Raw genomic sequence first — 27,588 nt, 5'->3', positions numbered from 1 at the left:
CCTCTCTCCACTTTCCCCCCCTCATCCTCCTCTCCATCTCTCCTCTCTCCACTTTCCCCCCCTCATCCGCCTCTCCATCCCTCCTCTCTCCACTTTCCCCCCCTACTCCTCCTCTCCATCCCTCCTCTCTCCACTTCCCCCCCTCCTCCTCCTCTCCTCATCGCCCTCTCCTCGTATGTATCCTTCCCACATCCCTCCACATCTGAACACTGTAATTTGCCGATGACCCTCATTTTCTCTTCTTCTTATTCTTCTCCTCTCTCCCTTTCTGGGTCTCCCTGGTTCTCCTCCCCCTCCTCCCCTTCCTCTTCCCCCTCCTCCTCCCCCCCCCCTCCCTCCCCCTCCCCCAGATGAGATCTACGATGAGCTCCCGTGTGGCACGGAGCTGCCCTCTCGTCTGTGTCCTAACGGCACGGTGTGTAAGGGCGGCTGGATCGGCCCCAACTACGGCATCACGCAGTTCGACAACATCCTGTTCGCCGTCCTCACCGTCTTCCAGTGCATCACCATGGAGGGCTGGACCGACATGCTCTACTACGTGAGTTCGCTCTGCGCTAGCTCCCTCCATCCCAATCCCTCCCTCCATCCCAATCCCTCCCTCCACCCCTCCCTCCATCCCTCCTTCCTCCATCCCTCCTTCCTCCATCCCAATCCCTCCCTCCATCCCTCCCTCCATCCCTCCCTCCATCCCTCCCTCCATCCCTCCTTCCTCCATCCCAATCCCTCCCTCCATCCCTCCCTCCATCCCTCCCTCCATCCCTCCCTCCATCCCTCCTTCCTCCATCCCAATCCCTCCCTCCATCCCTCCCTCCATCCCTCCCTCCATCCCTCCCTCCATCCCTCCTTCCTCCATCCCAATCCCTCCCTCCATCCCTCCCTCCACCCCTCCCTCCATCCCTCCCTCCATCCCTCCTTCCTCCATCCCAATCCCTCCCTCCATCCCTCCCTCCATCCCTCCCTCCATCCCTCCCTCCATCCCTCCCTCCATCCCAATCCCTCCATCCTGCTGTCCTTTTGTCCCTGCAATCTTTCCCTTTCTTTCTCTCTGTACATTCCATCTTGCCCTTCCTAAAGTTTTCCTTTGGCGGCTCTCTCCCTCCCTCCTCTTCCTTCTCTCCTTCTCGTCTCTCTTCCCTCCCTCTGTTCTTCTCCTCTCTCTCTCCCTCCTCTTCCTTCTCTCCTTCTCGTCTCTCTTCCCTCCCTCTGTTCTTCTCCTCTCTCCCTCCCTCCTCTTCCTTCTCTCCTTCTCGTCTCTCCTCCCTCCCTCTGTTCTTCTCCTCTCTTTCGCCCTGTCTCTCCTTCTCCCTCCTTCTCGCTCTCTTCCTCCATTCTCTCATTCGTTCTCTGTCCCAGTTGGCCCAGGGGCTATATATACTCTATGTGTGTGTGTGTGAGTGTGTGCGTGTGTGTGTGTGCGTGTGTGACAGTATACCCAGGATCCGTCAGAATCCTAACAGCAGCAGCACCAATGAAACTTTAATAGAAAATAGGCTGCATGCACTGTATCCACACACACCCACACACCATGCATTCTTACAGGGACAAGAGTCCCTGATGCAGACCATGACTGGTCCTGAGGATACAATCTTTCAGTCTCTCAGTTTCAGACCACCTGTCTGTTTGACTGCCCGTCTGCATGACAACATGTGTCTTCGACTTTGGCCCCCCAGAGGAGAGATGCCTCAGGGACTACCTCTACCTGTCTACCTGCCTACCTGTCTACCTGCCTACCTGTCTACCTGTCTACCTGTCTACCTGTCTACCTGCCTACCTGTCTACCTGTCTACCTGTCTACCTGTCTACCTGCCTACCTGTCTACCTGCCTACCTGTCTACTTGTCTACCTGCCTACCTTCTACCTGCCTACCTGTCTACCTACCTACCCGTCTACCTGTCTACTTGTCTACTTGTTTACCTGTCTACCTGTCTAATGGTCTACCTGTCTAACTGTCTACTTGTCTACCTGTCTACTTGCCTACCTGTCTACCTGCCTACCTGTCTACCTGTCTACTTGTCTACCTGCCTACCTGCCTACCTGTCTACCTGCCTACCTGTCTAACTCTCTACCTGTCTACCTGTCTACCTGCCTCCCTGTCTAACTCTCTACCTGTCTACCTGTCTACCTGTCTACTTGTCTACCTGCCTACCTGTCTACCTGTCTACCTGCCTACCTGTCTAACTGCCTGCCTGTCTGTCCCCCCAGAGTAACGACGCCTCAGGGAGTGCCTGGAACTGGATGTACTACATCCCTCTCATCATCATCGGCTCCTTCTTCATGCTCAACCTGGTGCTGGGCGTCCTCTCAGGGTACGCACATGTGTGTGTGTGTGTGAGAGTGTGTGTGCGTGTGTGTGAGTCTGTGTGTGTTTGTGAGAGTGTGTGTGTGGGGGGGTGGGGTTGTGAGTGTGGAGGGGGTTGATGGCGCTTGTGTGTGTGTGTTTGGATGGGGTGGGGTTAGAGTGTATGTGTGGCTGTGAGTGTGTGTGTGGGGGTTATGTGTGTGAGGGTGTGCGTGAGTGTGTGTGTGGGGGTTATGTGTGTGAGGGTGTGCGTGAGGGTGTGTGTGTTTGCTGTTCTGTGTGTGTCCTTGCCTGTGTGTGCAGGTGTGTGTTTGCTGTTCTGTGTGTGTCCTTGCCTGTGTGTGCAGGTGTTGACGCTCTCATTCCCCATCTCAGCACAGGCTTCCAGATTACCTTCATTTAGACATTACAACAAGACTCCCCTGCACTAATCTGGCGCCTGCCTCTCTCTGCTAATCCCTAATTCCTAATCTGTAACGGAGCCCTATTCTGCCCGCCGACAGCTGGATTATCACTATCGAGTCTTCTCAATGGGGCGTGTGTCAGATAATCTGGTAATCTGACATCTTTTATAACAAAGAAATGCTCAATCCAGCTCATGGAATGGTGCAAATCCCAGTTAGCCCAAATCCCCCTTGAGGAATCTCACACACTCTGATTCTTTTGCTCTCTCTGTCACACACACACACACACATACATAGACAACATGTTTTCTCTCACACAGACATAAACACAGCTGTCTCTCACTCAACCTTTCACATACCTCTCTCACACACACACACACACACACACAGGGAATTCTTTATTAATTAGCAGGTGAGGAGAACACTTCTTTCTCATGGGAGGTAAGAGGGCAGAGGGAGATAAACATCTGTGTGTATGTGTGTATTTTACAAACAAGCACATTCTCAAGTGTGTGTGTGTGTGTGTGTCCGGACAGAGAGTTTGCCAAAGAGAGGGAGAGAGTGGAGAACAGGAGCGAGTTTCTGAAACTTCGAAGACAGCAGCAAATCGAGAGAGAACTCAATGGATACCTAGAGTGGATCTGCAAAGCAGGTAGCTATCGTGGAACACACGCACACACACACATTATACACACACACACACACACATGCTACACCCGCGCACACACACACACTCCCACACTCTGGCTGCGGCCCAGAGCGTGTGTTCCTGACTGAGGCGGTAAAGGCACACTCCGGGATGTGACATCATTTCCTGCCGACGAGACTCCGCCCGACGCCCCCCATCGTTCCTCCTCCGCTGCCCCGGTGCTCCTGGAGGGGGGCGTGGCTTGTCTCGCTCCGGCGGAGATGGCCGTCGCATCCCGGAGTGTGCCTTTAATGGCGTGCGGGCCGTGTGTGCTACAGAGGAGGTGATCCTTACAGAGGACGAGGCCGTGGGCGGGGAGCGCTTTGACGGAGCCCGGCGGAGACCCACCCTGAAGAAGAACAAGGCCGAGCTGCTGAAGGCCGAGGAGGGGGAGGACCAGATGGGAGACGGAGTGGGTAAGAGAGGGAGGGAGGGAGGGAGGGAGGGAGGGAGGGAGGGAGGGAGGGAGGGAGGGAGGGAGGGAGGGAGGGAGGGAGGGAGGGAGGGAGGGAGGGAGGGAGGGAGGGAGGGAGGGAGGGGAGGGAGGGAGAGGAAGATCAAGGGAATGAGGGAGAGAGAGAGATGGGGAGATGTAGGTGGAGGGAAAGAGTCAGAAAAACCAAGGACTTGGTAAAAACGGAGGAGGGTACGAGAGGAGGGAAGGAGGGAGAGGAAGAGAGGGCAATGGAAAAAAGGTAGAAAGCGACGAAAGGAACAAAGTAAATCGCCCCTCCCTCCCCCACCTTCCCTCCCTCCCTCCCCCCACCCTCCCTCTCTCCCCCAGGTTTCGGCCGCCCCGAGGGCGCCAACTACAACAAGACTGAGCGGCGGCTGCGCTTCTTCATCAGGAAGATGGTGAAGACCCAGGCCTTCTACTGGACCGTGCTCTGCCTGGTGGGCCTCAACACGGTGTGTGTGGCTGCCGTGCACTACGACCAGCCTGACGAGCTGTCCGAGTTCCTCTGTAAGTGGTGGGGGGAGGGAGGGAGGGAAGGAGGGAGGGAGGGAGGGAGGGAGGGAGGGAGGGAGGGAGGGAGGGAGGGAGGGAGGGATGGAGGGAGGGAGGGAGGGAGGGAGGGAGGGAGGGAGGGCTACACACACACTCACACAGACTGCCGGGTCCCCCACGCGCCCGCACTCTCTGATTCGTTCCTTCGCTTGAGGATTCGCTTTCTTTCTCTCTGCTACCCTGACCTCTCTCTCTCTCCCTTCCTCTCTCCCTCTATCTCTCTCTCTCTCTCTCTCTCTCTCTCTCTCCCTCCCTCCCTCCCTCCCTCCCTCCCTCCCTCCCTCCCTCCCTCCCTCCCTCCCTCCCTCCCTCCCTCCCTCCCTCCCTCCCTCCCTCCCTCCCTCCCTCCCTCCCTCTCCTCCCCCCTGTCTCCCTCCTTCTCCCTCCCTCCCTCTCTGTCCTCCAGTCTATGCTGAGTTCATCTTCCTGGCTCTGTTCATGTCTGAGATGATGATCAAGATGTATGGTCTGGGGACCAGACCCTACTTCCACTCCTCCTTCAACTGCTTTGACTGTATTGTGAGTACACACACACACACACACACACTCGCACACACACATATGCTGTACACACAGCAGACGTTGATAGATCTTGATTCGTTTGTTTTCTTTGTGCTCTGTGTGTGTTCATATGTATTTGCGTCTGTGTGTGTGTGTGTGTGTGTGTGTGTGTGTACAGGTGATCGTGGGCAGTATATTCGAGGTGATCTGGGCGGTGGTGAAACCAGGGACATCGTTCGGCATCAGTGTGTTACGAGCCCTCCGACTGCTCAGGATCTTCAAAGTCACCAAGTAAGTGTGTGTGTGTGTGTCTCCTGCTCTCTCTTTCCCTCTCTTGCTTAATTTCTCTCTGACCTCAAACTCAGCACTTTCTCGAGCGTTCAAAGGAATGTGGATACAAGTTTGACATAATGGTGTTTCTGATGTCTGCTTGTATTTGTACGGCTATCGAGTAACCTCACCCAGCTTCTCTCCCTCTCTCTCTCTCTCTCTCTCTCTCTCTCTCTCTCTCTCTCTCTCACTCAACCCCCTTCTCTCTATTCTGCTCTGTTTCTCTCTTGTTATTCCCCCTCCCTCTCCCTGGTGGTCAGGTACTGGGCTCCCTTGCGTAACCTGGTGGTGTCTCTGCTCAACTCCATGAAGTCCATCATCAGCCTGCTGTTCCTCCTCTTCCTCTTCATCGTGGTGTTTGCCCTGCTGGGCATGCAGCTCTTCGGGGGACAGTCAGTTTACCCACAATGCTCATACGGCCTGCATGACCCACAATGCATTGGGTCGCAAACTAACCCTTCCCTGTCCTCCCTGCTTCCCTCCAAGGTTCAACTTTGAATCTGGGACCCCCCCCCACCAACTTTGACACCTTCCCTGCGGCTATCATGACGGTTTTTCAGGTGAAGACACTTCCTCTTCACCATCTCTTCTTCTTCTTCTTCTTCAAGCTCGGCGTTTTAGATACAGTAGCAGGTCCCATTGTCTCTCCTGTCGCCGTGTGTTCTGATTGGTCCCATTGTCTTCCTGTCACCTTGTGTTCTGATTGGGCCGGTTGCTCACGCGCTGACTCACAGGGCACAACTGAGCGTGTGCGAGAGTTTATGAAGTTTGATTACAATAGACTGAATCTGTTGTTATAGTTATGAGTCCTCGACTTATTTAGGGTGACTCACATGTGTATGTGTGTGTATGTGTACGTGTGTGTGTGTGTGTGTGTATGTGTGCATGCGCTCCTCCAGGTCCTGACAGGGGAGGACTGGAACATGGTGATGTATGATGGGATTGAGTCCCAGGGAGGGGTCAACGACAAGGGCATGCTGTTCTCCATCTTCTTCATCGTGCTCACACTCTTCGGAAACTGTATCCTGGCAACCTGGACACACACACACACTCACACACTTACACACACATGATTATGATGATGATGATGAGGTTAGCTGGGACCCAGAGGCTGCTGTGTCTGTTTTTTAACCAGCGGCTCACAGACACGCTACTGAACGTGTTCTTGGCCATCGCCGTGGACAACCTGGCCAACGCGCAGGAGCTCACCAAGGTAACCTACACACCAACAGCCAATCACATCACACCACACATATCAACTGAAATACATTTAATTATTTCCAACTTAAGCCTGATGGTTATATATCTATATATATAGATAATAAGTTTTTTTTTTTGAATGGAATCAGAAAATGTGTTGTGTTGAACTGTTGTTGAACGACCAACTTCTATCACTGTCCCCTTCCTGTTTCTCCTCCAATAGGATGAGGAGGAGCAAGAAGAGGCAGCCAATCAGAAGACGGCATTGCAGAAGGCGAAGGAGGTGGCAGAGGTCAGCCCTCTGTCTGCAGCTAACCTCTCGATCGCAGCGTGAGTACACATACTCTCACACACACACTCACACATAACACACACACACTCTCTTTCTCACACACACAGACACACACACACACTCTCTCTCACACACATACTGTGTCACATACACACTCTCTCACACACACACTGTCTCACACACACACTCTCACACACACTCTCACACACACACACACACACTGTCTCACACACACTGTCACACACACACACACACACTGTCTCACACACACACACACTCCTTCTTCCCGTCCTCTAAGTCATGACTAAAGCGATTGTTCTCGTAGTAGAAAGCCAGGGAGTTGGTGGTTTGTGTGGAAGCCTGAGGGCTGTGTAGAACTAGCCTCACACAGCAGAAACAGACAATGGAACACAGCACAATGACTTTCAAAGGCCATATTTCTATAGAAAGTATTTGGTTTCCACACACACACGCCCTCACACACACACACCAAACACACACACACACACACACACACACACACACACATCCACGCTCACCTTTTGACTGACAGATATGTGTCAGCATGATGTTAGCCACTTAGCACATCCTCGCTGACTTTCTGTGGGAAAATGAAATTCAAGCACATCGCAAATGTTTTGGGATGATTTTCCACAAGGGTTTGGCTCCTCAAGCTACAGCCACAGCATTCGACCCTATGACATCACACACCGACCTCCACGTCAGATGACTTGGTGCCCGGTAAATTGTGTGTGTCGTGGTTGAGATTGTTGCTCCAGAACAGGCCACCGTGAAGGTAGTTGGATGTTATGTTGGAAGATTCCAGTAAGGCTAGTTGGATGTTATGTTGGAAGATTCCAGTAAGGCTAGTTGGATGTTATGTTGGAAGATTCCACTAAGGCTAGTTGGATGTTGTGTTGGAAGATTCCAGTAAGGCTAGTTGGATGTTATGTTGGAAGATTCCAGTAAGGCTAGTTGGATGTTGTGTTGGAAGATTCCAGTAAGGCTAGTTGGTTGTTGTGTTGGAAGATTCCAGTAAGGCTAGTTGGATGTTGTGTTGGAAGATTCCAGTAAGGCTAGTTGGATGTTATGTTGGAAGATTCCACTAAGGCTAGTTGGATGTTGTGTTGGAAGATTCCAGTAAGGCTAGTTGGATGTTGTGTTGGAAGATTCCAGTAAGGCTAGTTGGATGTTGTGTTGGAAGATTCCAGTAAGGCTAGTTGGTTGTTGTGTTGGAAGATTCCAGTAAGGCTAGTTGGATGTTATGTTGGAAGATTCCACTAAGGCTAGTTGGATGTTGTGTTGGAAGATTCCAGTAAGGCTAGTTGGATGTTGTGTTGGAAGATTCCAGTAAGGCTAGTTGGATGTTGTGTTGGAAGATTCCAGTAAGGCTAGTTGGATGTTGTGTTGGAAGATTCCAGTAAGGCTAGTTGGATGTTGTGTTGGAAGATTTCAGTAAGGCTAGTTGGTTGTTGTGTTGGAAGATTCCAGTAAGGCTAGTTGGATGTTGTGTTGGAAGATTCCAGTAAGGCTAGTTGGATGTTGTGTTGGAAGATTCCAGTAAGGCTAGTTGGTTGTTGTGTTGGAAGATTCCAGTAAGGCTAGTTGGATGTTGTGTTGGAAGATTCCAGTAAGGCTAGTTGGATGTTATGTTGGAAGATTCCAGTAAGGCTAGTTGGATGTTGTGTTGGAAGATTCCAGTAAGGCTAGTTGGATGTTGTGTTGGAAGATTCAACTACAGCAGTGAGGATTGACAGTGTCTAGGGGTGAGGTTTTCTCAGTGTGTATGTCTGTGTGTGTGTGTGTGTATGTGTGTGTCTGTGTGTGTGCTATGAAAGCTAAGTTAGGAGATGCTTGTTTTGTCTTTTACCGCAGACTCCAGCACATCATGCTCCCCACGCTAATCCTCATTTCCCACAAAAACACACTGACACGCCTTTCTAACCCCTTCCAACTAGCCAGTTCCACCGTTGTCGCCATGTTGTTTCTATGTCGGTTGTGTCACTCCCTTCCCTCCTCCTCCTTGTCTCCTTCCCAGAGATAAAAAAGAGCGTATCGATGTGACAGAGAATGTTAGCGATGACTGGTATTTATTGATTTACTCATTTTGCTCCTTTTCCTTATTTCTTTGTACGTTTTTTCCACCTCTTCATGTTTTGCTGTTTTTGTCCTGTGTGTTATTTACTTCCTGGTGTTTTTTGGTCGGATGTTTTGTTATTGGTGTTTTTTTCCTTCTCTGGCTGGTTGTCATAGCATTGTAGCTAGCGCTGTAGCTAACTTTGCTACCTTAGCCAGCTGAGCTGTGGTAAGTTAGCTAATGATGGGTAAGTCAGCTAACCAAAGCTAACCTAGCCAACCGTGCTACTGTGTTAGCTAATGATGCTGAATTAGCTAACCAAGCTAACCTAGCCATCTGTGCTATTGTGTTAGCTAATGATGCTCAGTTAGCTAACTGGGATCATCTAGCCAACTGATTAGCCAACAAATGAGCTTAAAGGTTTGCTGATTAGCTAAACGTTAGCTGTGCTAAAGTTAGCTAGCACCTCTAGGAGGGATGCAGAAGAGGTGGCTGGTGGCTGTAGCATATTTCACCTCTTTTTCTCTTTCAACCTTCATCACTGCCCATGTCATGAGGGTTGTTTGGTGTACTGTAATATCTGTGACACATAAATGGCATCATCATCGTCATCATCATCATCATCATATTGATGATGATTGTCATCCTATTGATGATCATATTGATCAAATTCACATCATTCCACTTTATGTCGATGGGGGGATGGGCACCAAGGTGAATGCTCATTGGCTATTGGCCTGCTGCAGGGAAATTTCTCATTGGCTATGGTTTTGCTGTTCCACGTCTTCATTGCTTGGGGAAAGTTGGAGGAAGTGACATCACTAACTGCCATTTACTGTCTTTTTTCTCCTGTCTTTTTTGTCCTCTCTGCCTTTCTTCGTATTTTTCTTCGTCTTTCTCCGCTCTCTTCTTCTCCCCACTCCCCCCTCCCCTCTCCCTCCTCCCCTCTCCGCATTTTCCCCTTTCCCTCTTCCTGTCTTCCCTCCACCCCTCTCTCCATTCCTTACCTCTCCTCTACCCCCTCCCCTCCCCTGCCTCAGTAAGGAGCAGCAGAAGAACCACAAGGGGGGCAAGTCGGTGTGGGAGCAGCGCACCAGCGAGATCCGTCGGCAGAACCTGATGACCAGCCGCGAGGCTCTGTACACTGAGATGGAGGGCGAGGACTGGAAGGTCAAGGGAGAAGGAGAGGAGGTGAGAGGTCAAAGGTCACATATTTACACAGACATGCAGCCTTCTCCTGATATATATATATATATATATATATATATCCTCTCCTATGTGTATATGGTGTCATATAGGACAACCTTGGCTAAAATATATTATATATAATATATAATATATATACTTGGATATATATATTTAAAAAAGCAACTCACTCCTCCCCCTCTCCTCCCCCTCTCCCCCCCCCCCCCAAGGTGTCCTACCCCCGTACCGCGGGGCGGGGTGACACCAAGACCCACCTGGACCGCCCCCTGGTGGTCAACCCGGGGGAAAACAACCGGAACAACAACACCAACCGTCCCCGGCCCGGAGAGCCCAGCCTGGAGGAGCGCTACCGGTACCAGGACCTGGGACAGCGCCGGGCCCAGGAATACCTCCGCAACCAGGCCCGCTATCACCAGAGCCTCCAAGAGAGGAGCCAGGCGCCCGTGGAGCTCTGCCCGGAGGGAGAGGGGGGTTGTGGGCAGGGCCGTCTGTCCCTGCAGAACCTGGAAGAGAAAGAGGAAGAGAGGGAGAGGGGAGGGAGGAGGAGGTGCAGGGCCGTGAGGGAAGAGAGGGAGGGGAGCGCGTCGCCTCTGAACAGCCAGGGGGGCGAGCAGAGGAGGCCCAGGCACTCCCGTAAGCTGGCGAGGGAGGGGGAGGAGGGGAGAGGTGCGGGCAGGCATAAAGGGAGGGCGGCGGAGACGGGAGGGGAGGGGGCAGAGGAAGGGGAGGGCCTGAGGCCGAAACGGCATCGCCACGGCAACCAAGAGAGGAGCCGGCAGCACCGCCAGAGGAAGTGAGTGAGAGGGAGAAGAGAGGAGGTGATGTTGTTGGAGCGAGCGGAAACTGTCTGTGTGTCTTTAATTAAGTGTCTCTTTCTCTCTCTCATTTTCTCACTCTTTCTGTCATTCTCTCTCTCTCTCTCTCTCTCCCTCTCTCTCTATCTCTCTCTCTCTCTCTCTCTCTCTCTCTCTCTCTCTCTCTCTCTCTCTCTCTCTCTCTCTCTCTCTCTCCCCCTCTCTCTCCCCCAGAGAGCACCATGGCAGTGGTCCCAACCTCTCCACCTCGCGGCCCATCCAGCAGCACAGCGAAGACCTGGACAACCTACGCAACAACAGCAAGCTGGCCCACACGCACTCGCACCCCCTCCCCCCAGACCACCCAGAGCACCTGAACAACCTGCTGAACCAGCGTGACGCTGACACGCACTCGCTGCTCCACAGCTCGGACAGCATCATCTTCACCAGCCTGGCCAAGGCGGAGTACACTGCGGTGGACATGCCCCCTGTGTACCCCTACCCCTCCACCAACGCCATACTGCAGGGTGAGTGTGTACATTTGTGCAGCAAATGTTCATCCAAAGTTAAAAAAACAAATTCCCTTTTTAACACTCTCATTTCTCTGCCCTACTTTTTCTCTCCTACTCTCCTTCCCTCCTTCTCTCCTTCTCTCTTTCTCTCCTTCTCTCCTTCTCCCCTTCTCTCCTTCTCCCCTTCTCTCCTTCTCTCCTTCTCTCCTTCTCTCTTTCTCCCTTCTCTCCTTCTCCTTTTCTCTCCTTCTCTCCTTCCCCGTATCCCTCCTCCTCAGTGAACAAGAACGCCAACACAGACCAGAAGAAGAGCGAGGAGAAGAAGGAGGAAGAGGAGGAAGAGGACGGGGACGGCCCCAAACCCATGCCCCCTTTCAGCTCCTGTTTCATCCTGTCCACCACCAACCCGTACGTGTCTGTGTGTGTGTGTGTGTGTGTGTGAGTGTGTGTGGTGTGACAATACAAGTGGTTAGACACACCTGTGTGTGTGTGATAGCGTAACTCTTTACCTGTGTGTGTGTGTCCCAGGTTTCGTAAGTGCTGCCACTATATCCTGACCCTGAAGTATTTTGAGTTCACCATCCTGTCGGTCATCGCTATGAGCAGCATCGCCCTGGCAGCAGAGGATCCTGTCAATCCTGAGTCGCCGCGCAACAACGTGAGACTGAACACACACCTCTGTCTGCCTGTCTGCCTGCCTGCCTGTCTGTCTGCCTGTCTGTCTGTCTGTCTGTCTGTCTGTCTGTCTGCCTACCTGCCTGTCTGCCTGTCTGCCTGTCTGTCTGTCTGTCTGTCTGTCTGTCTGTCTGTCTGTCTGCCTGTCTGCCTGTCTGCCTGTCTGTCTGTCTGTCTGTCTGCCTGTCTGTCTGTCTGTCTGTCTGTCTGTCTGTCTGTCTGCCTGTCTGCCTGTCTGCCTGTCTGCCTGTCTGCCTGTCTGTCTGCCTGCCTGTCTGTCTGTCTGTCTGTCTGTCTGCCTGTCTGCCTGCCTCTCTTCATCAGATCCTGATCTATCCTGGTCTGTGTCTCCTGCAGGTGCTGCGCTACTTTGACTACGTCTTCACAGGGGTCTTCACTTTTGAGATGTTGATCAAGGTAGCAGCCTGCTTCCATATGTGTGTTTATACTGCACAGTGTGTTTAGAATGTGTGTGCATGTTTCCTAACCTCCTGCCTGTGTGTGTGTTTTCCAGATGGTGGTTCTTGGTCTGTTCCTCCATCGAGGCTCCTATTTCCGTGACCTGTGGAACATTCTGGACTTTATAGTGGTTAGTGGTGCTCTGGTGGCCTTCGCCTTCACGTAAGTCTCCCCCAACACCTCCCCCCACCTCCCCCTCCCTCCTCACCCCTTTACTCCTCAACCCCCCCCCCCCCAGCCCCTGTACCCCTCCTCCTCATCCCTCCTCCACCCTGATGGTTGTCCCCTCCTCTCTCCTCATGACAGTCCCTTTACTCTCATTTCATTCACTCCTGTCCACTCTTCTCGGCTGTCTCCATCCTACCTTCCTGCCCTCTCATTCACAACGTCCCTCTTTCTGATCTCAGACTACGATTCTTTCCCTCCTCTGCTTACTGGTATGCCTCCTCTTTCTTTCTCTAACCTCATCCCTCTTTCATGCTGTCTTCCCAACTCAGTGCTCTTCTTGTCACTCATCCACTCCTAACCCGGTCGTCCCTCTCTCTTCACGTTGGTACCCGTCCAGATTCCTGCTCCACCACCCCCCCCTCCCCTCCAGACTCACACCCAGCTCACCCAGGCCTCCACCCAGCCCTCAGTGTCCCTCCTCCTACCTGGCAACCCCACCCTGCCTCAACTCGCCTCGCCTGCCCCAACCTAGCCCTCGGCAAACCCTCTCCCGCAACCCTCATCCACCCCCTCCCTCAGCCCCTCCCTCAGCCCAGCCTATCCTCTCCCACCAACACCCCCACTTCCCCCCCCCCTCTCCCCCCAACCCACGACCCCCCCCCCCCCCCCCGTGGGGTGAGGGCTCCTCCAGGCACCTGTAACCCTTTAGTGCCCAGGCCGTTCCCGAGCGTGTGCAGGGCAGAGCGAGGGGGCGCCTCTCCTCTCCTGCTCGCTCGTGCCCTCCGCTCCCGTCACCCCCGTTAGGAGCTTTCCAGAGGAGCAGGTATTTCACTGTCCGTCCCTTTGCACGGCCTGGGGAAGCCTGACTGAACGAGGGAGGGAGGGGAGGGGAGGGAGGTGAGGGAGGGAGGGGAGGGAGGCTGGGGCAAAGTGCTGAGGGTGGAATGATTTAATGATTTTCTTTGAGGGGGGGTTGGGGGGAGTGGGGGGGGGGGGTCGTGAGATATGTTGTGTCTAACACATATCGGAAATACGTACATGAATGTGTTTGTGTGTGTGTGTGTGTGTGTGTGTACATCCTCCTCAGTTCCAAGGGTCTTACAGCATGCCTGCCGCAATGGAACATGCATGAACTTCCCACAGGAAGTGACATCACTCAAGACATGGCCACGCACTCCGGTCTGACAGTGTTGATGATGTCACTGAGTCTTGACACAATACTGACATCACCATCGACAAAATAATGTTCATTAATAATCAATCATAAAATATACACGAATCACACAGTAAATATACGGTATCTCCCTGCCTGTCTTGTTTGTGTTCCAACAGCTAGAGTTGGTGCATGGTTAGTAAAATAATAACTGTTAAACACAGATATGTCTTCAATGATAGCACAGAGATATCACATCCGTGTTCTTTTCCTGCTGGGTGGGTGTTTACATTTACATATAGTCATTTAGCAGACGCTCTTATCCAGAGCGACTCACAGTAAGTACAGGGACATTCTCCCGAGGCAAGTAGGGTGAAGTGCCTTGCCCAAGGACACAACGTCATTTGGCACGGCCGGGAATCAAACCAGCAACCATCTGATTACTAGCCCCGATATCCTAACTGCTCAGCCATTTATTATCAACCGCTTCCTGTCAGACCCACGCAGACGCACCAGCAGGGCCAAGGGCCGGCTAACTGAGGAAGGTGTACAGTAACCAACATACTGCAGTACCACCGCAAGTACTGCTGCTGGAGTACTGCTGCTGTTAGTAGTACTGAGTACTGAGCACTACTGCAGTATGAGTGTGTGTATGTGTGTGTGTGTGTGTGAGGAGGGGCTGGCAACCGTTGCTGTAGAGAGAGAACCTATCCTGTCCCTGAGTGGGGTTGGTTAACCGACTGGGGCCGATAGGTTTGTTTTCCGCGTTTGTTTATTCGCAAGATTAAAATCACTCCACCGCTGCTCCCTGCTCCGGCATGATGACCTCCCTCCCTTGGAAGAGGACGCCTCCCTCTCTCTCTCTCTCTCTCTCTCTCTCCCTCTCTCCCTCCCTCCCTCCCTCCCTCCCTCCTTCCCTGCCCTCATCCCTTCTTTTCCTCCCAGCCATTTTCCTGTTCCACTCGTTTATCCGGCTCCTATGCTGTCTTGCTCGGTCCTTTCATCGTTTTGCCCCTCTCCTCTCCCTGCTCTCCCTCCCTCCCTCTGTTTCTCCTCCTCCACTCCTTCCATCTGCTCAGGCCTTTCCTGCAGCTCAGGTTGAGGGATCCACACAGCTCTGTGGAATCTCTCCATTTGTTGAGTCGTGAGAGAGAGAGAGAGAGAGACAGACAGACAGAGAGAGAGAGAGAGAGAGAGAGAGAGAGAGAGAGAGAGAGAGAGAGAGAGAGAGAGAGAGAGAGAGAGAGAGAGAGAGAGAGAGAGAGAGAGAGAGAGAGAGAGAGAGAGAGAGAGAGAGAGAGAGAGAGAGATGGAATAATAAGTGAAAGAGAGAATGATGAGAGAAAGAGTGAGTCCGGAGTGTGAGTTGTAGTTGGTGGAAAAGCGAGAGTGAGAGAGAGAGAGAGAGAGAGAGAGAGAGAGAGAGAGAGAGAGAGGATGAGAGCGATTATATACAGCGAGAGTTAGCTAGTTGACTCAACAAATGCGCTTATGGCCCCCACATTCTGAATGAGCAGGAATGACACTGTCCCAGCGACCAACAGCTGCATGCAGAACTCAGCTGCAAGAGTTTGCATTTCTGCGTAACTGTGTGTGTGTGTGTGAGTGTGTGTGCAGGGGTACGCGTGCAAGCAAGCTTCAGTGTATGCCCAAACCCCTTCTTCGTCTTCTTGAATGCATCGTGCACACCACAAGCTCATTCTGTGACATGAAAATCCGGAACGTACAATTCTTCACATAAGATACATGATAATAATATTGTATTTATGTATCCTCATGGATAACAGGGAGATCAGCCTGTGGATAATATGTCAATGCCATGAAAGGAACAGTGTTATAGTCAGTGTAGTTAAACAGACTAACAGAACTGATTGATAAGATGATGGATCATTACTGAGAGGTAAGGCCGGTGTGGTTGTGTGTACATCTTGTTCTTCCCAAGATGGCCATCTTAATTTGAGTTGTCCTTCTCCTTCTCTCTCTGCGGGGAAACCTCTGATGTGATGTATTCATTATTCACTAGCATGATTTTAGTCAGACACACAGCACATGTAATAACGTAGGGTACAAGGAATGTAGGGGTTACATGCATTCATTGATGGTTTCATCCAAAGATATGTACAAATAATTCCAATGGTAAGTGCAGAAGATATTCACGTTTTTTTTTTTTTTTTTTTTACTGGATATTCAAATTTTCTCAGTAACACAAATACAAACACACCATTTTGATTAATTAAAATGTGTGCATTTGTGTTTTTTAAACACAAATATAGCGGTGTAGTGAGGAAGCTGTGATTCTGTGTTTGAGGACTGCCCACTGGTCATTGAGTGTCCCAACTGGACAGTGCTTAACAAACAATTCTTCACAATTTAGAATGTATCTGAATTAGATAAAGGTAAGGTAGAGCATTGTGGGTAATGTAGTCCCTTTAACAGGTATGTAAACACTTTGCTTCCTGTATTGCTGTTCCCGTTACCATGGCGAATGGAGTCGGTGGGCGGGGTCGGTGTTTGGGGGGGGGCGGGAGGAGGGGGGGGGATTCTAACCAATCGCTCGCCATCTTTCTTCTACTTCCTGCTTCTCCGTCCGTGTCTCATATCAATGTATTTTCCTTCTTCTGTCAAACCCTTCCCTCTTCTCCTGTCCTCTTTCTCTGTTTCTGTCTGTTTGTGTTTCTGTCTTTCCTCCTGTCTCTCTGTCTGTCCGTCTCTCTCTATCCTTCGCTCGCTCTCGCTCTCTTTCTCTGTCGCTGTCCCTGCCTTGATGTGATACCTACAGGAGCAGCACTCGGTAAAGTCTTGCCTCACTCTCTCTCTCTCTCCTGCACCTCCTCTTCTCGATCCTTTCTCTCCTCCAGTCACAAAAACAATGGCTTCTCTCTCTTTCTTTCTTTCTTCGTCCTGGTCTACAACTCCTTCATTGCCACCGGCACCTCGGTTTTCTTCCTCATCCATTCTACCGTCTCCAACATTCCAGATTTCCCGTGGACTGTTCCGGAACTGTCAAACCAGCCACTCAAAACTTAAGAACTCTCTATTATAAATTGTAAAAAAAATCTTAGTAATTGATTCGGACACTTAATTGCGTGTCCTCATCGTACATCGTATTGCACATCCACATCCATTTGTTGAGCAGACAAGAATCGCACCAACTTCGAGGACCCCAATGCAGGACACTTAGACACGTATCTCCAGGGAGACTCCTCACACTGAGGCTGGCTGATCGATGGGAGCGTTCGATGGTGATTATCAGCATGAGCAGAGTGAGGGAGTCAGAGTGAGGGAGTCAGAGTGAGAGAGTCAGACAGAGTCAGAGTGAGGGAGTCAGAGTGAGGGAGTCAGAGTGAGGGAGTCAGAGTGAGAGAGTCAGAGTGAGAGAGTCAGAGTGAGAGAGTCAGACAGAGTCAGAGTGAGCGAGTCAGAGTGAGCGAGTCAGAGTGAGGGAGTCAGAGTGAGGGAGTCAGAGTGAGCGAGTCAGAGTGAGGGAGTCAGAGTGAGGGAGTCAGAGTGAGGGAGTCAGAGTGAGCGAGTCAGAGTGAGAGAGTCAGAGTGAGGGTGGATAAAGCTTGTTAATCACCCTCCCGCTCCCAGGTGAACTCTCCTCTCCTGCTGTATTACTGCTCTGATAGGAAGGTTGCTCTCTGTTCTGGCTCACTCCCACCGCAAGGTCAATTGATTATCGACTGATGTGCAAACACACACACACCTAAACACACAGATACCATGTACACACCAATACAGTACACACACACACACACACAGACACACACCTAGGCTGCCAAGGTCCTGACTCCATCAATCTGTCGTGGACTGAATTGTCTTTAGTCTTGAGACAAGGAGTGCAGTTCATAGTTAAAGCCCTGTTGGCGTGATGTGAGACCTCTGCTCTGAGATTTGGCTGCTGTCCGACACACACACACACACACACACACACACACACACACACACACACACACACACACACACACACACACACACATACACACACACAGCCTTGTTTTAAATAAAATGGCTGATCCACTTACAGCAATGATCAACTCGGCCATTTAGATCTCTGACAACACGCTTTTTCTTCTTCGGTGGTATTGTTTTACGAGCGCACAAATCAGGAACAGAATCAGTAGGACGTGTCGTTAGGGAGCGCAGGAAGTGATGTCATAAAGCCAAACAGCATGTCGTTTGTCTTGAGCCGATTGGAGAGACGAGTAGAGGGCTGAAGTAAAACCTGGACGATTGCAGAGACGTTTTCCGGTTGGTGGAAGATGTTTTCGTTCTGTTTGTGACGTCACATCCTGTGGCGTGACTGACATGGTGTCGTCTCTGTCTTATGGCCTCGTTCCAACAGTCTCGCCCAAGCTTCCTTTCCTTGTTGTCCCCTTTCTTGGTGTTTGAAGGCCAGAAGGAAGGGAGTCAAGGACAGGACATGGGCCATATTTACTTATCCAGGATTATATCGCCATAATCCTGCCTCGTTCCACTAAAACATGCTCCAGCATTTACCTCCGCATAAACTCCCATCCCTGGTAAATGAGATCTGAAATGTCTCTCTCTCCTGCTCTCTCTCTCTCTATGTCTCTCTCTCTCGTGCCTGAAAAAGAAAGAAAGAGGTTTGGCTGGGCATCAGACGATGCCTGTTGATATGCACCTTGATGAACGTTCTGATGATGCTTCATGATGTGTCATCACTGCCTTTATAATGCTTCACTTACCGGCCATGAAACCAGTCGACCAATCAACTGATCTCTCTCCCTTCATGTTGGTTTCATGTGTGAAAGCAGCCACAGGTTTCTCTACACTGTATGCTTCCTCTGTTCCACGTTGTTGACATAACTACCTCTCAGAACTTTTCAAAAACACACCGATATGCTGCGTCTGAGCTGGATATGTTTTAACCTGCTTTTCCAAACCCGCTGTCTTTCACACACACACACACACACACACACACACTCTCCTCTCCGTGCACACACACACTCCCCTCCACACACACACACACACACACAGTCTTCCTGCAGTGTGTAACGGTGCTGTTGTTCCACGACACTCCTCTAGGGGGAGCAGCAAGGGGAAAGACATCAGCACCATCAAGTCTCTCAGGGTGCTCCGCGTACTGCGCCCTCTCAAGACCATCAAACGACTGCCCAAGCTCAAGGTAGGACAACTGGGTGTGAGTGTGTGTGTGAGTGTGTGTGTGAGACGGCGTGTGTGTGAGACGGTGTGTGTGTGTGCTTAAAGTGCTCCTGTATGTTGGTATGTAGACGGCAGTTTTTTTTATTCTGCCTTTGCCTCCCTCCCTCCCTCCCTCCCTCCCTCCCTACCTCCAGGCGGTGTTTGACTGCGTGGTCAACTCTCTGAAGAACGTGCTGAACATCCTCATTGTGTACATGCTGTTCATGTTCATCTTCGCCGTGGTGGCCGTGCAACTCTTCAAGGGCCGCTTCTTCTACTGCACCGACGAGTCCAAGGAGTTTGAGCGCGACTGCAGGTGAGAACCTGTCTGTCTGTTTGTCTGTCTGTTTCTCTCTCTCTCTCTCTCTCTCTCTCTCTCTCTCTCTCTCTCTCTCTCTCTCTCTCTCTCTCTCTCTGTATCTCTCTGTCTGTCTCTCTGTCTCTCTGTTTGTCTCTATCTGTCTGCCTGTCTGCCAGCCTGTCTATCTGTCTTTTGGTATCTCTATATACGTTATGTCTTACAGTCCGTATGGTCTTACCTCTCTTTCTCAAACGCTTTACGTCTGCCTGTGTGTGTGTGTGTGTGTGTGTGTGTTTGCGTGTGTGTGTGCGTGTGTGTGTGTGTGTGTGTGTGGTCAGGGGGGAGTACTTGGTGTACGAGCGAGATGAGGTGAAAGCTCAGAAGCGGGAGTGGAAGAAGTACGATTTCCACTATGACAACGTGGCTTGGGCCCTGCTCACCCTCTTCACTGTGTCTACTGGAGAGGGGTGGCCGCAGTGAGTACACACACACACACTGCACTCTTACCACACACACACACTGCACTCTTACCACACACACACACACACACACACACACTCTGCACTCTTACCACACACACACACTGCACTCTTACCACACACACACACACACACACTGCACTCTTACCACACACACACACTGCACTCATAGCCCATACGCACACACTATATACATACCACTTACACACACTCACATATGCTTCACTCATACCACATACACTCACACACCACACACCCCAACCTCCTTGACGCCTCCCTCTACCCCACGCCCCTCTCCTCCAACCACACACACACCTCCCGCTCTCTCCCCCTCTCTCACCCACCCCCCTCTCCCCCACTCTCCTCTCCTCCCCCTTTCCTCCCCCTCTCCTCCCCCTCTCCCCCCCTCTCCCCCCTCTCCCCCGCAGGGTGTTGAAACACTCGGTGGACGCCACCTATGAGAACCAGGGTCCGAGCCCGGGGTACCGGATGGAGATGTCCATCTTCTACGTGGTGTATTTCGTTGTCTTCCCCTTCTTCTTCGTCAACATCTTCGTGGCCCTCATCATCATCACCTTCCAGGAGCAGGGAGACAAGATGATGGAGGACTACAGCCTGGAGAAGAATGAGGTGAGAGAGAGAGAGAGAGAGAGAGAGAGAGAGAGAGAGAGAGACAGACAGACAGACAGTGGAGGGGGAGAGGGAGAGGGAGAGAGAGAGAGATGTGTGGAAGCCAACAACAATCACGCGAGAGCCGAGGAGAGAGAGTGTTTTGAATGTGCTCGCATGGTCTTCAAACCAGATCAAGCAACAACACGGCCTCTACAGTGCTTGAACCAAATAATACTCTCCCTCCCTCCCTCCCCTCCCCTCCCTTCCTCAGAGAGCCTGTATAGACTTCGCCATCAACGCCAAGCCCCTGACCAGACACATGCCTCACAACAAGCAGAGCTTCCAGTACCGCATGTGGCAGTTTGTGGTGTCTCCTCCCTTCGAGTACAGCATCATGGCTCTGATAGCGCTCAACACCATTGTCCTCATGATGAAGGTAAGACCAGTATGTGTGTGTGAGTCGTGACTAGGATTTGTGAGTGTGTGTGTGTGCGTGTTTAACTGATTGCCAACCCTTCCGGTGTGTACCTGTGTTGTTCTTTGTAGTACAACGGGGCTTCGGACGTGTATGATAAAGTGTTGAAGAACCTCAACATCGTGTTCACTACTCTCTTCTTCATGGAGTGCATCCTCAAAATCATCGCTTTTGGTGTGCTGGTGAGCTACACACACACACACACACAGTTATAGATCCACAGTTACGAACTTAGAAATGAGCTCACTTTCAAACAAACAAATCTCAAACCAATCTGTGTGTGCTCTTTCTCTCACACACACACCTTCTTTTCTAGGTTGGCCTACTATATATGCCTTAACCTTTTTTTTTCTGTATTACTCATTTATAAGCAGGTTATTTTAGTAGACAGAACTAGAGCATGTTTCTCCTCCAAACCCTGAGAGTGCTCTGTCTAACAGGAGCCCTCCTACTGGCTAAAGTGTCTCCTCCCTACACTGGCTCTACGGCAACAGCGCCGGGATTGGCCGACTCGCATTCCTTCCTGTCTCTGTCCCCCCCCCCAACTCGTTTTAACGCAATCCGATTGGACGCATGTCTGTCCCTCTGCGTTCTCATTGGGTAACGCGTTCTTTGCTTCCTGTGTCCTACAGAACTATTTCCGAGACGCGTGGAATATTTTTGACTTTGTCTCGGTCCTCGGAAGCTTTTCTGATATTTTAGTCACAGAATTTGGGGTAAGTACATTCAAACAGTACACATCATAAGGATGTTATTATTGTATATGATATGATATTATAGTAAAGTAAAGTTTAGTAAAGTGTAGTAAAGTATAGTTAAGTATAGTAAAGTATAGTAATTTAAGAGTGAAATAGAGACCAGACGTGTATGATGTCTATTATAGGTCAAGTTAGTCTCCTACTTATAACCAATATGACTCTTCGTGGTATAAAAGACTTGTTATTAAGGTTATGATGATAGCATATGTTTATGATGAAATGTCACGACTATCTACAGTAAGCTGTTACGATGGGTTTGGTTGTGCGTGTTCACGTCAATCATTGTAAGTGTGTTTGATGTCTGTGTTCGCTATTCCTTCGTATTTGTGTCTACCTGTGTGTGTGTGTGTGTGTGTGTGTGTGTGTGTGTGTTTAGTAGATGTACGTCCATGTAGTAGCAGTTGTTGACGTGTGTGTATCATGATGGTAGTGATATAATGATATTGTGTGTGGACTCTCTCCAGTGCTGTGCTCCACAGTGAACACGTCTGTCAGTCCAGTCAATATTCAGATTCAGCTCCAAAGCTTCCATAGTCCAGTTTTCCATGTCATAAATAACTTCAATTGGCCTCCATAGAATCCTGTTGCTATGTCGATGTAAACATAAGCTGAATGCATAGCAGCGTCCCAACCTGGGAAGTAAATAGACGTAAAAAAAAAAAAAAAAAAACGTCACATTTTTACTGCATGTTGTGGGCCTGTTTAAAGCGTTGGTGTTTAAAGCATGTTAGTGCCTGTAGTGTTCGGCCATGGAGAGACTCTGATGTCTGTGGTTCCAACTGTTGCTGACTGACCTTCTCTGAACATTCTGCTGCTGACGATCTGTGTTACGATCACCATGACGATTCACTCTCTTCTTCTTCTTCTTCTTCTTCTATCTTTTTTTCGCATGCTTTCTTTTCCTCCTCCTCTTCCTCCTCCTCCTCCTCCTCCTCCTCTTCCTCTCTCCTGCTTTGTTGGCGTCCTATGCCCCTCCCCCTTTTCCTCCTCCTCCTCCTGCTCTTCCTCCTCCGTAAAACTACTTCCTGTGAACAATCCATCCAATCAAAATGCACTATGAAATCCTCCCCCTTGTCCCTCCCTCCTCCATGACGCGCTGTGATGATGATGATGATGATGGTGGATGGTGATGACGTGTGTTTTAAAACCATGCCTCCCCCCCCCCCCCCTTAAAAACCACCACAACCCCCCCTCCTCTCTTCCTGTAACCACTCTCTCACACTCACTTCGTACTGCGCCAAACAAACAAACACCTCCATCCATCCTTCAACATGTAGAATCTGGTTGGTTTGTTATTTATATCTCTGAGCTTCGACCTGCATCCTCATTGGCCCGCGTGTGGCCCCTCCCATTCCTCTTACCTGGTCCGCACCCCCCCCCCTCCACCCACGCCCTCCCATGATTAACCCCTGAACCCTCTCCCCCTCCTCACCCCTCCTCTAACATGATTGACCCCTCAACCCTGGCCTCCCTATGCATGAGCTGCATGGATGACGATGACCTTTGAACTGTGTGCACATTATTGGCTTCTTCTCAGACACACACACACACACACACACACAGACATATCTATAGATAACATGAACACATATCAGTCTTTTGCCCACGCGCACACACACGCGCGCACACACACACATACACACACACCTGACTGAAGGATGTGCAGTGTCTTGGCCTCCACTGAGGAAGGCCAGAGACAGGCTGGTCTGCATGCACGGTGTGCATCTCTCTTCACAACAGAAGGAAGATGGCCGCCGGTGTCACTGCTGCCTGTCGCGAGGCTGGACAAGCATGCTCGCTTTCCTTCTCTCCTCCCTCTCCCTCCCTCCCCTCCGTCCTCTTCTCCTGTCTTCTCCTCGACGCACCCCCCCCCCCTCCTCCTCCTCTTCCTCCCTCCTTCTCCCCCCTCCTTCCCCTCCTCCCCCTACTGCTAAGCCCGTCGACCACTGTCCCAGACAGCTCCCTCATCTCACCCCACAAGAGAGAGTCAGGCGTTGATAGAGAGATATCTAAGAAAGTTGGGACCAGATGTGTGGGGTGGCAGGGAGGGGGGAGGAGAGAAGAAGACATGTTTTTCAAGAGGCTCTGGTCTTTATACTGTCCTCACCAAAGCTTAGCAGAGCTAGTGAGAGCAGCTGTAGGCAGGACAGGTTTGAACCAACGTGTAGTTGGTGCAGATCTGACCCGCCCTGGGATATCAGGTCTACGGGGGAGATGGGTGGATGGGTAAAGTATGGGCACACTTCCTGTGCTTAGTCAATCTCTGGTGATGAGATGAGACAGCATCCTGTGTGTGTGTGTGTGTGTGTGTGAGTCTGTGTGTGTTTGTGTGGTGGACGGGCAGAGTGTATCCATGTATGGGCAGTGTTCATCCTGTCTGGCCTGCTTGTCCCCCAAACATCAGTGCATTTGGTTCTAAAAAAAAAAATACTCTGGTTTGACCTGATTGGATGATGACGTTTTAAGATTATTTTGATTTATGATTTTCAGTTCTTAGTTGTGTCTTTCTTCTCCCTTGTTTTTTACAACTCGGCTTACTTTTAGTTGATTCTCTCTGTTCTTCTTCTTCTTCTTTGGTTGTTGTGTTTTGGGTGTCGTTTTTAACTAATGAGTTCAGACCTAAACCATTCTGTTGAGATTTTCATATTATTTGATCTGTTTGACCTCCTCTCTCCCTCTTTATAAATTATTAATTTTGGTTTGTTTAGTTTTTTTTTTTTTTACAAAACAAAACAAAGATTTAACTTGCATTAACGTACGATTCAAATTCAGTTTTCCAATTGTCTTTCTCTCTTTTTCACGTACACCTACACGCACACACAAACACACATTCTTTCTGGGTCTCCTCCTTCACTGTCTCTCTACATCTCTCTCTCTTTCTCTTTCTTTCTCTCTCTACATCTCTCTCTCTTTCTCTTTTTTTCTCTCTCTACATCTCTCTCTCTTTCTCTTTCTTTCTCTCTCTACATCTCTCTCTCTTTCTCTCTGACACACACACACACACACACACACTCTGGTAGGATAACTTCATCAACCTGAGTTTCTTGCGGTTGTTCCGGGCTGCTCGCCTCATCAAGCTGCTGAGACAGGGAGAGACCATCCGCATCCTGCTCTGGACCTTCGTCCAGTCTTTCAAGGTACACACACACACACACACACACACACTCACGCACACAGCCACACAAAAAACAGACACACTTGACTCGGTTCAATTTTAAAGATGTCATTCCCTCTGTGTCCTCTGGTAGGCGCTGCCCTACGTCTGTCTGCTGATCGGAATGCTGTTCTTCATCTACGCCATCATAGGCATGCAGGTGAGCTACCGCACGCACACACACACACACACACACACACACACACAGAGACACACACACACACACAGAGACACACACACACACACTGGGATGTTTTCAACTAGCTGTAACTCTTAAATGTATCTTTGTGTTTTATGTGTGTGTGTCTCTGTGTGTGTGTGTGTGTCTCTGTGTGTGTGTGTCTTTGTGTGTGTGTACGTGTCTCTATATGTGTTTGTCTCTGTGTGTGTGTGTGTGTGTGTGTGTAGCTGTTTGGTAACCTGGCCCTGGACGAGGAAGAGGCCATCAATGAGCACAACAACTTCAGAACCTTCATCATGTCCCTCATGCTGCTCTTCAGGTACGAACATGGCTCTTCCTCAGAGTGTGTATGCATGTTTGTGAGGTTGTGTGTTTGTCAGAGTGTGTTTGTCCCTGTGTGTTTGTCCGTGTGTATGACTCTGCAATCTGCGATTCACAGATGATTGTGCGATCGAAGTGTTCAAACGTTCCACCAATGCATGTCCCTCGCTTAGATGACTGAGTGTGTGTGTGTGTTAACAGCTGTGTGTGTGTGTGTTAATAGCTCTGTGTGTGTGTGTCCCTCCCTGGTCCCAGGAGTGCCACGGGCGAGGCGTGGCATGACATCATGCTGGCGTGTCTGGGGGGGAAGGAGTGCGACGAGCTGTCGGGGAACACAGAGAAGGAGTGCGGCTCCACCTTCGCCTACACCTACTTCGTCTCCTTCATCTTCTTCTGTTCCTTCCTGGTACGACCACATGGCCAGCCCGCCGGCCAATCAGGACGCCCCGCTGACTCGGCGGTGCTATGCTTGCGAGCTGGCCGGATGAGTGCCATTGACGACTGTGTGTGTTTGTGTGTGTGTTTTCTATGAATGTGTGTGTGTGTTTCTGTGAATGTGTGTTTTGTGTGTTTACATGCATGCCCGTGAATGTGTGTAGATGCTGAATCTGTTTGTGGCTGTCATCATGGACAACTTTGAGTACCTGACCAGAGACTCATCCATCCTGGGCCCTCATCACCTGGACGAATACGTCAGGATCTGGGCCGAGTACGACCCTGCTGCCTGGTGAGTCACGCACACACACACACGCACACACACTCCCCCACACACACACACACACATACATGCACACACCCACATACACACACACAAATAGCACATTCATACTCTCATTCCCACTCTAACACACAGTTCAATACCGGAGTGACAAAATCAGTGACATAACACACTTTAACATACTTATACCACGGGATATTTTGGAATGGTATTTACGAATACACTCACACACTCACACACACACTCACACGCATATAAACACATTCTAATTTGCCAACATTCTCACTGATCACAAAAGGCACTGACAAACTGACGGTTGATCACTGTTGGTAAAGATGTTTTGATACACTAACCCTTGCTTCTTTAATCCTTTGAGCTGGTGATGGATTCTCTCTGACCTTTGAACTCTAGCCTTAGCGATGCTGCTAACGCTTGACCCCTGTCATGTGACAAGTCATGTGACAGGAAGTTACTTGAAGGTCAAGCTGGAAGTGGAGAACGATGACATTGATCGTGATGAGTTTTAACTCATCATCAGAGCCCTCGTGTCTCTCTCTCTCATCCTCTCCTCCTCTCTTCCTCCCTCCTTCCTTCTTTTCGTCTTCTTAAAGTATATTGTGGAACCCATGGAATTGTGTTGATCTTTCCCAGCTGTGTTTTGGTGCGTTTGAGACAGAGAGAGAGAGAGAGAGAGAGAGAGAGAGAGAGAGAGAGAGAGCATGTCAATGATTCTTACTCTTGTTCTCCTTTGTAATCTCAAGTGTGCTCTCACTTTGTATATTTCCTTATCTCTCTCCCTCTCCCCCAATTTCTCTCTCTCTCCTCCGCTCTCTCTCCCCCCGTCTTCCTGACTCTCACCCCCCCTCTCTCTCCCTCTCTCTCACCCCCCCTCTCTCTCTCTCTCTCCCTCTCTCTCTCTTTTCTCTCTCTCTCTCTCTCTCTCTCTCTCTCTCCCTGTCCCTGTTCTAACCCCCTTGTATTCTTCTTACAGTGGGCGCATACATTATAAGGATATGTACAGTTTATTGCGGGTAATCTCCCCACCTCTGGGACTAGGCAAGAAATGCCCCCATAGGGTAGCCTGCAAGGTTTGGATCCAACTTAAACACAACCTCTAAGCAACCTGCTCGTCCTCCACTGGAATGAATGTCTGCTCTTAGTTCTTCGTTTAAGTACTTTAGTTGTCACACTCCACCTCCTTTTCCTATCCTTTCTTCGATTTTTCAACTTTTGTTTTGGCTTTTTATTTGATCTGTTTATTTATTTTCTACGTTTTCTAATCCATCATTCCTTTTTTGGTTTGGGGTGTTTACATATATTAATCTATTTGCATTCTGGTATGAGAACGAGAATGTTTGGGACAATGCAGACATGGTACACACACACACACATTACTAGTACTTCTGTTTTGTTTGAAGCATGAGGAGCACTGCCCTGCTGTTGTCCTCACCCAACACAAACACACCAAACACCTCAACTTCATGCAGTGTAATTGTTAACTCACCATTTCCTGTGGGTGGTGGTGATGGGGCAGAGAGGAGGAGGGTGGTGGTGGTGGGATAAAAAAAAAACTGACCATTTGTATTTTTCTTACTGCTTGGTGACTAACCATAACAGGGCAGAAATGGTCTAGTAGAAGTATGCATTGTTCTTGTA

General features: G+C 50.3%; 2 protein-coding genes across 3 annotated transcripts in view; both read left to right on the top strand.

Annotated features, from left to right (window-relative positions):
- The window catches only part of LOC146237509 (voltage-dependent P/Q-type calcium channel subunit alpha-1A-like), a 39,749-nt gene extending 27,137 nt beyond the window's left edge, over positions 1–12,612 (top strand). Inside the window, 20 exon segments of the mRNA XM_084685949.1 lie at positions 351–538; positions 2,203–2,306; positions 3,240–3,355; positions 3,670–3,801; positions 4,155–4,355; positions 4,807–4,919; positions 5,080–5,192; positions 5,492–5,623; positions 5,718–5,739; positions 5,741–5,791; positions 6,131–6,251; positions 6,377–6,444; positions 6,655–6,761; positions 9,841–9,970; positions 10,216–10,449; positions 11,084–11,327; positions 11,591–11,720; positions 11,841–11,970; positions 12,345–12,404; positions 12,502–12,612. Coding sequence (XP_084542075.1) covers positions 351–538; positions 2,203–2,306; positions 3,240–3,355; positions 3,670–3,801; positions 4,155–4,355; positions 4,807–4,919; positions 5,080–5,192; positions 5,492–5,623; positions 5,718–5,739; positions 5,741–5,791; positions 6,131–6,251; positions 6,377–6,444; positions 6,655–6,761; positions 9,841–9,970; positions 10,216–10,449; positions 11,084–11,327; positions 11,591–11,720; positions 11,841–11,970; positions 12,345–12,404; positions 12,502–12,612 — 2,507 coding nt within the window.
- Positions 12,613–18,824: 6,212 nt separating this feature from the next.
- Positions 18,825–27,588, top strand: part of LOC146237508 (voltage-dependent P/Q-type calcium channel subunit alpha-1A-like) — a 35,273-nt gene continuing 26,509 nt past the window's right edge. The window contains exons 1-13 of one of the 2 annotated variants that reach the window (XM_084684756.1): positions 18,825–18,916; positions 19,089–19,249; positions 19,573–19,710; positions 20,142–20,343; positions 20,597–20,761; positions 20,872–20,982; positions 21,433–21,516; positions 24,579–24,695; positions 24,807–24,872; positions 25,121–25,212; positions 25,470–25,620; positions 25,814–25,941; positions 26,924–27,020. In XM_084684756.1, coding sequence (XP_084540882.1) covers positions 19,149–19,249; positions 19,573–19,710; positions 20,142–20,343; positions 20,597–20,761; positions 20,872–20,982; positions 21,433–21,516; positions 24,579–24,695; positions 24,807–24,872; positions 25,121–25,212; positions 25,470–25,620; positions 25,814–25,941; positions 26,924–27,020 — 1,452 coding nt within the window. In that variant the 5' untranslated portion in view covers positions 18,825–18,916; positions 19,089–19,148. The remainder of the gene's footprint in view (positions 18,917–19,088; positions 19,250–19,572; positions 19,711–20,141; positions 20,344–20,596; positions 20,762–20,871; positions 20,983–21,432; positions 21,517–24,578; positions 24,696–24,806; positions 24,873–25,120; positions 25,213–25,469; positions 25,621–25,813; positions 25,942–26,923; positions 27,021–27,588) is intronic. The other variant, XM_084684757.1, reaches the window with a different exon arrangement.

The sequence above is a fragment of the Hypomesus nipponensis genome, chromosome 21, assembly GCF_054491055.1.
Source record: "Hypomesus nipponensis isolate SF chromosome 21, ASM5449105v1, whole genome shotgun sequence".
NCBI lineage: Eukaryota > Metazoa > Chordata > Actinopteri > Osmeriformes > Osmeridae > Hypomesus > Hypomesus nipponensis.
The sequence above is the reverse complement of the archived record's forward strand: the minus strand, read 5'-3'. Positions and strand labels throughout refer to the sequence as shown.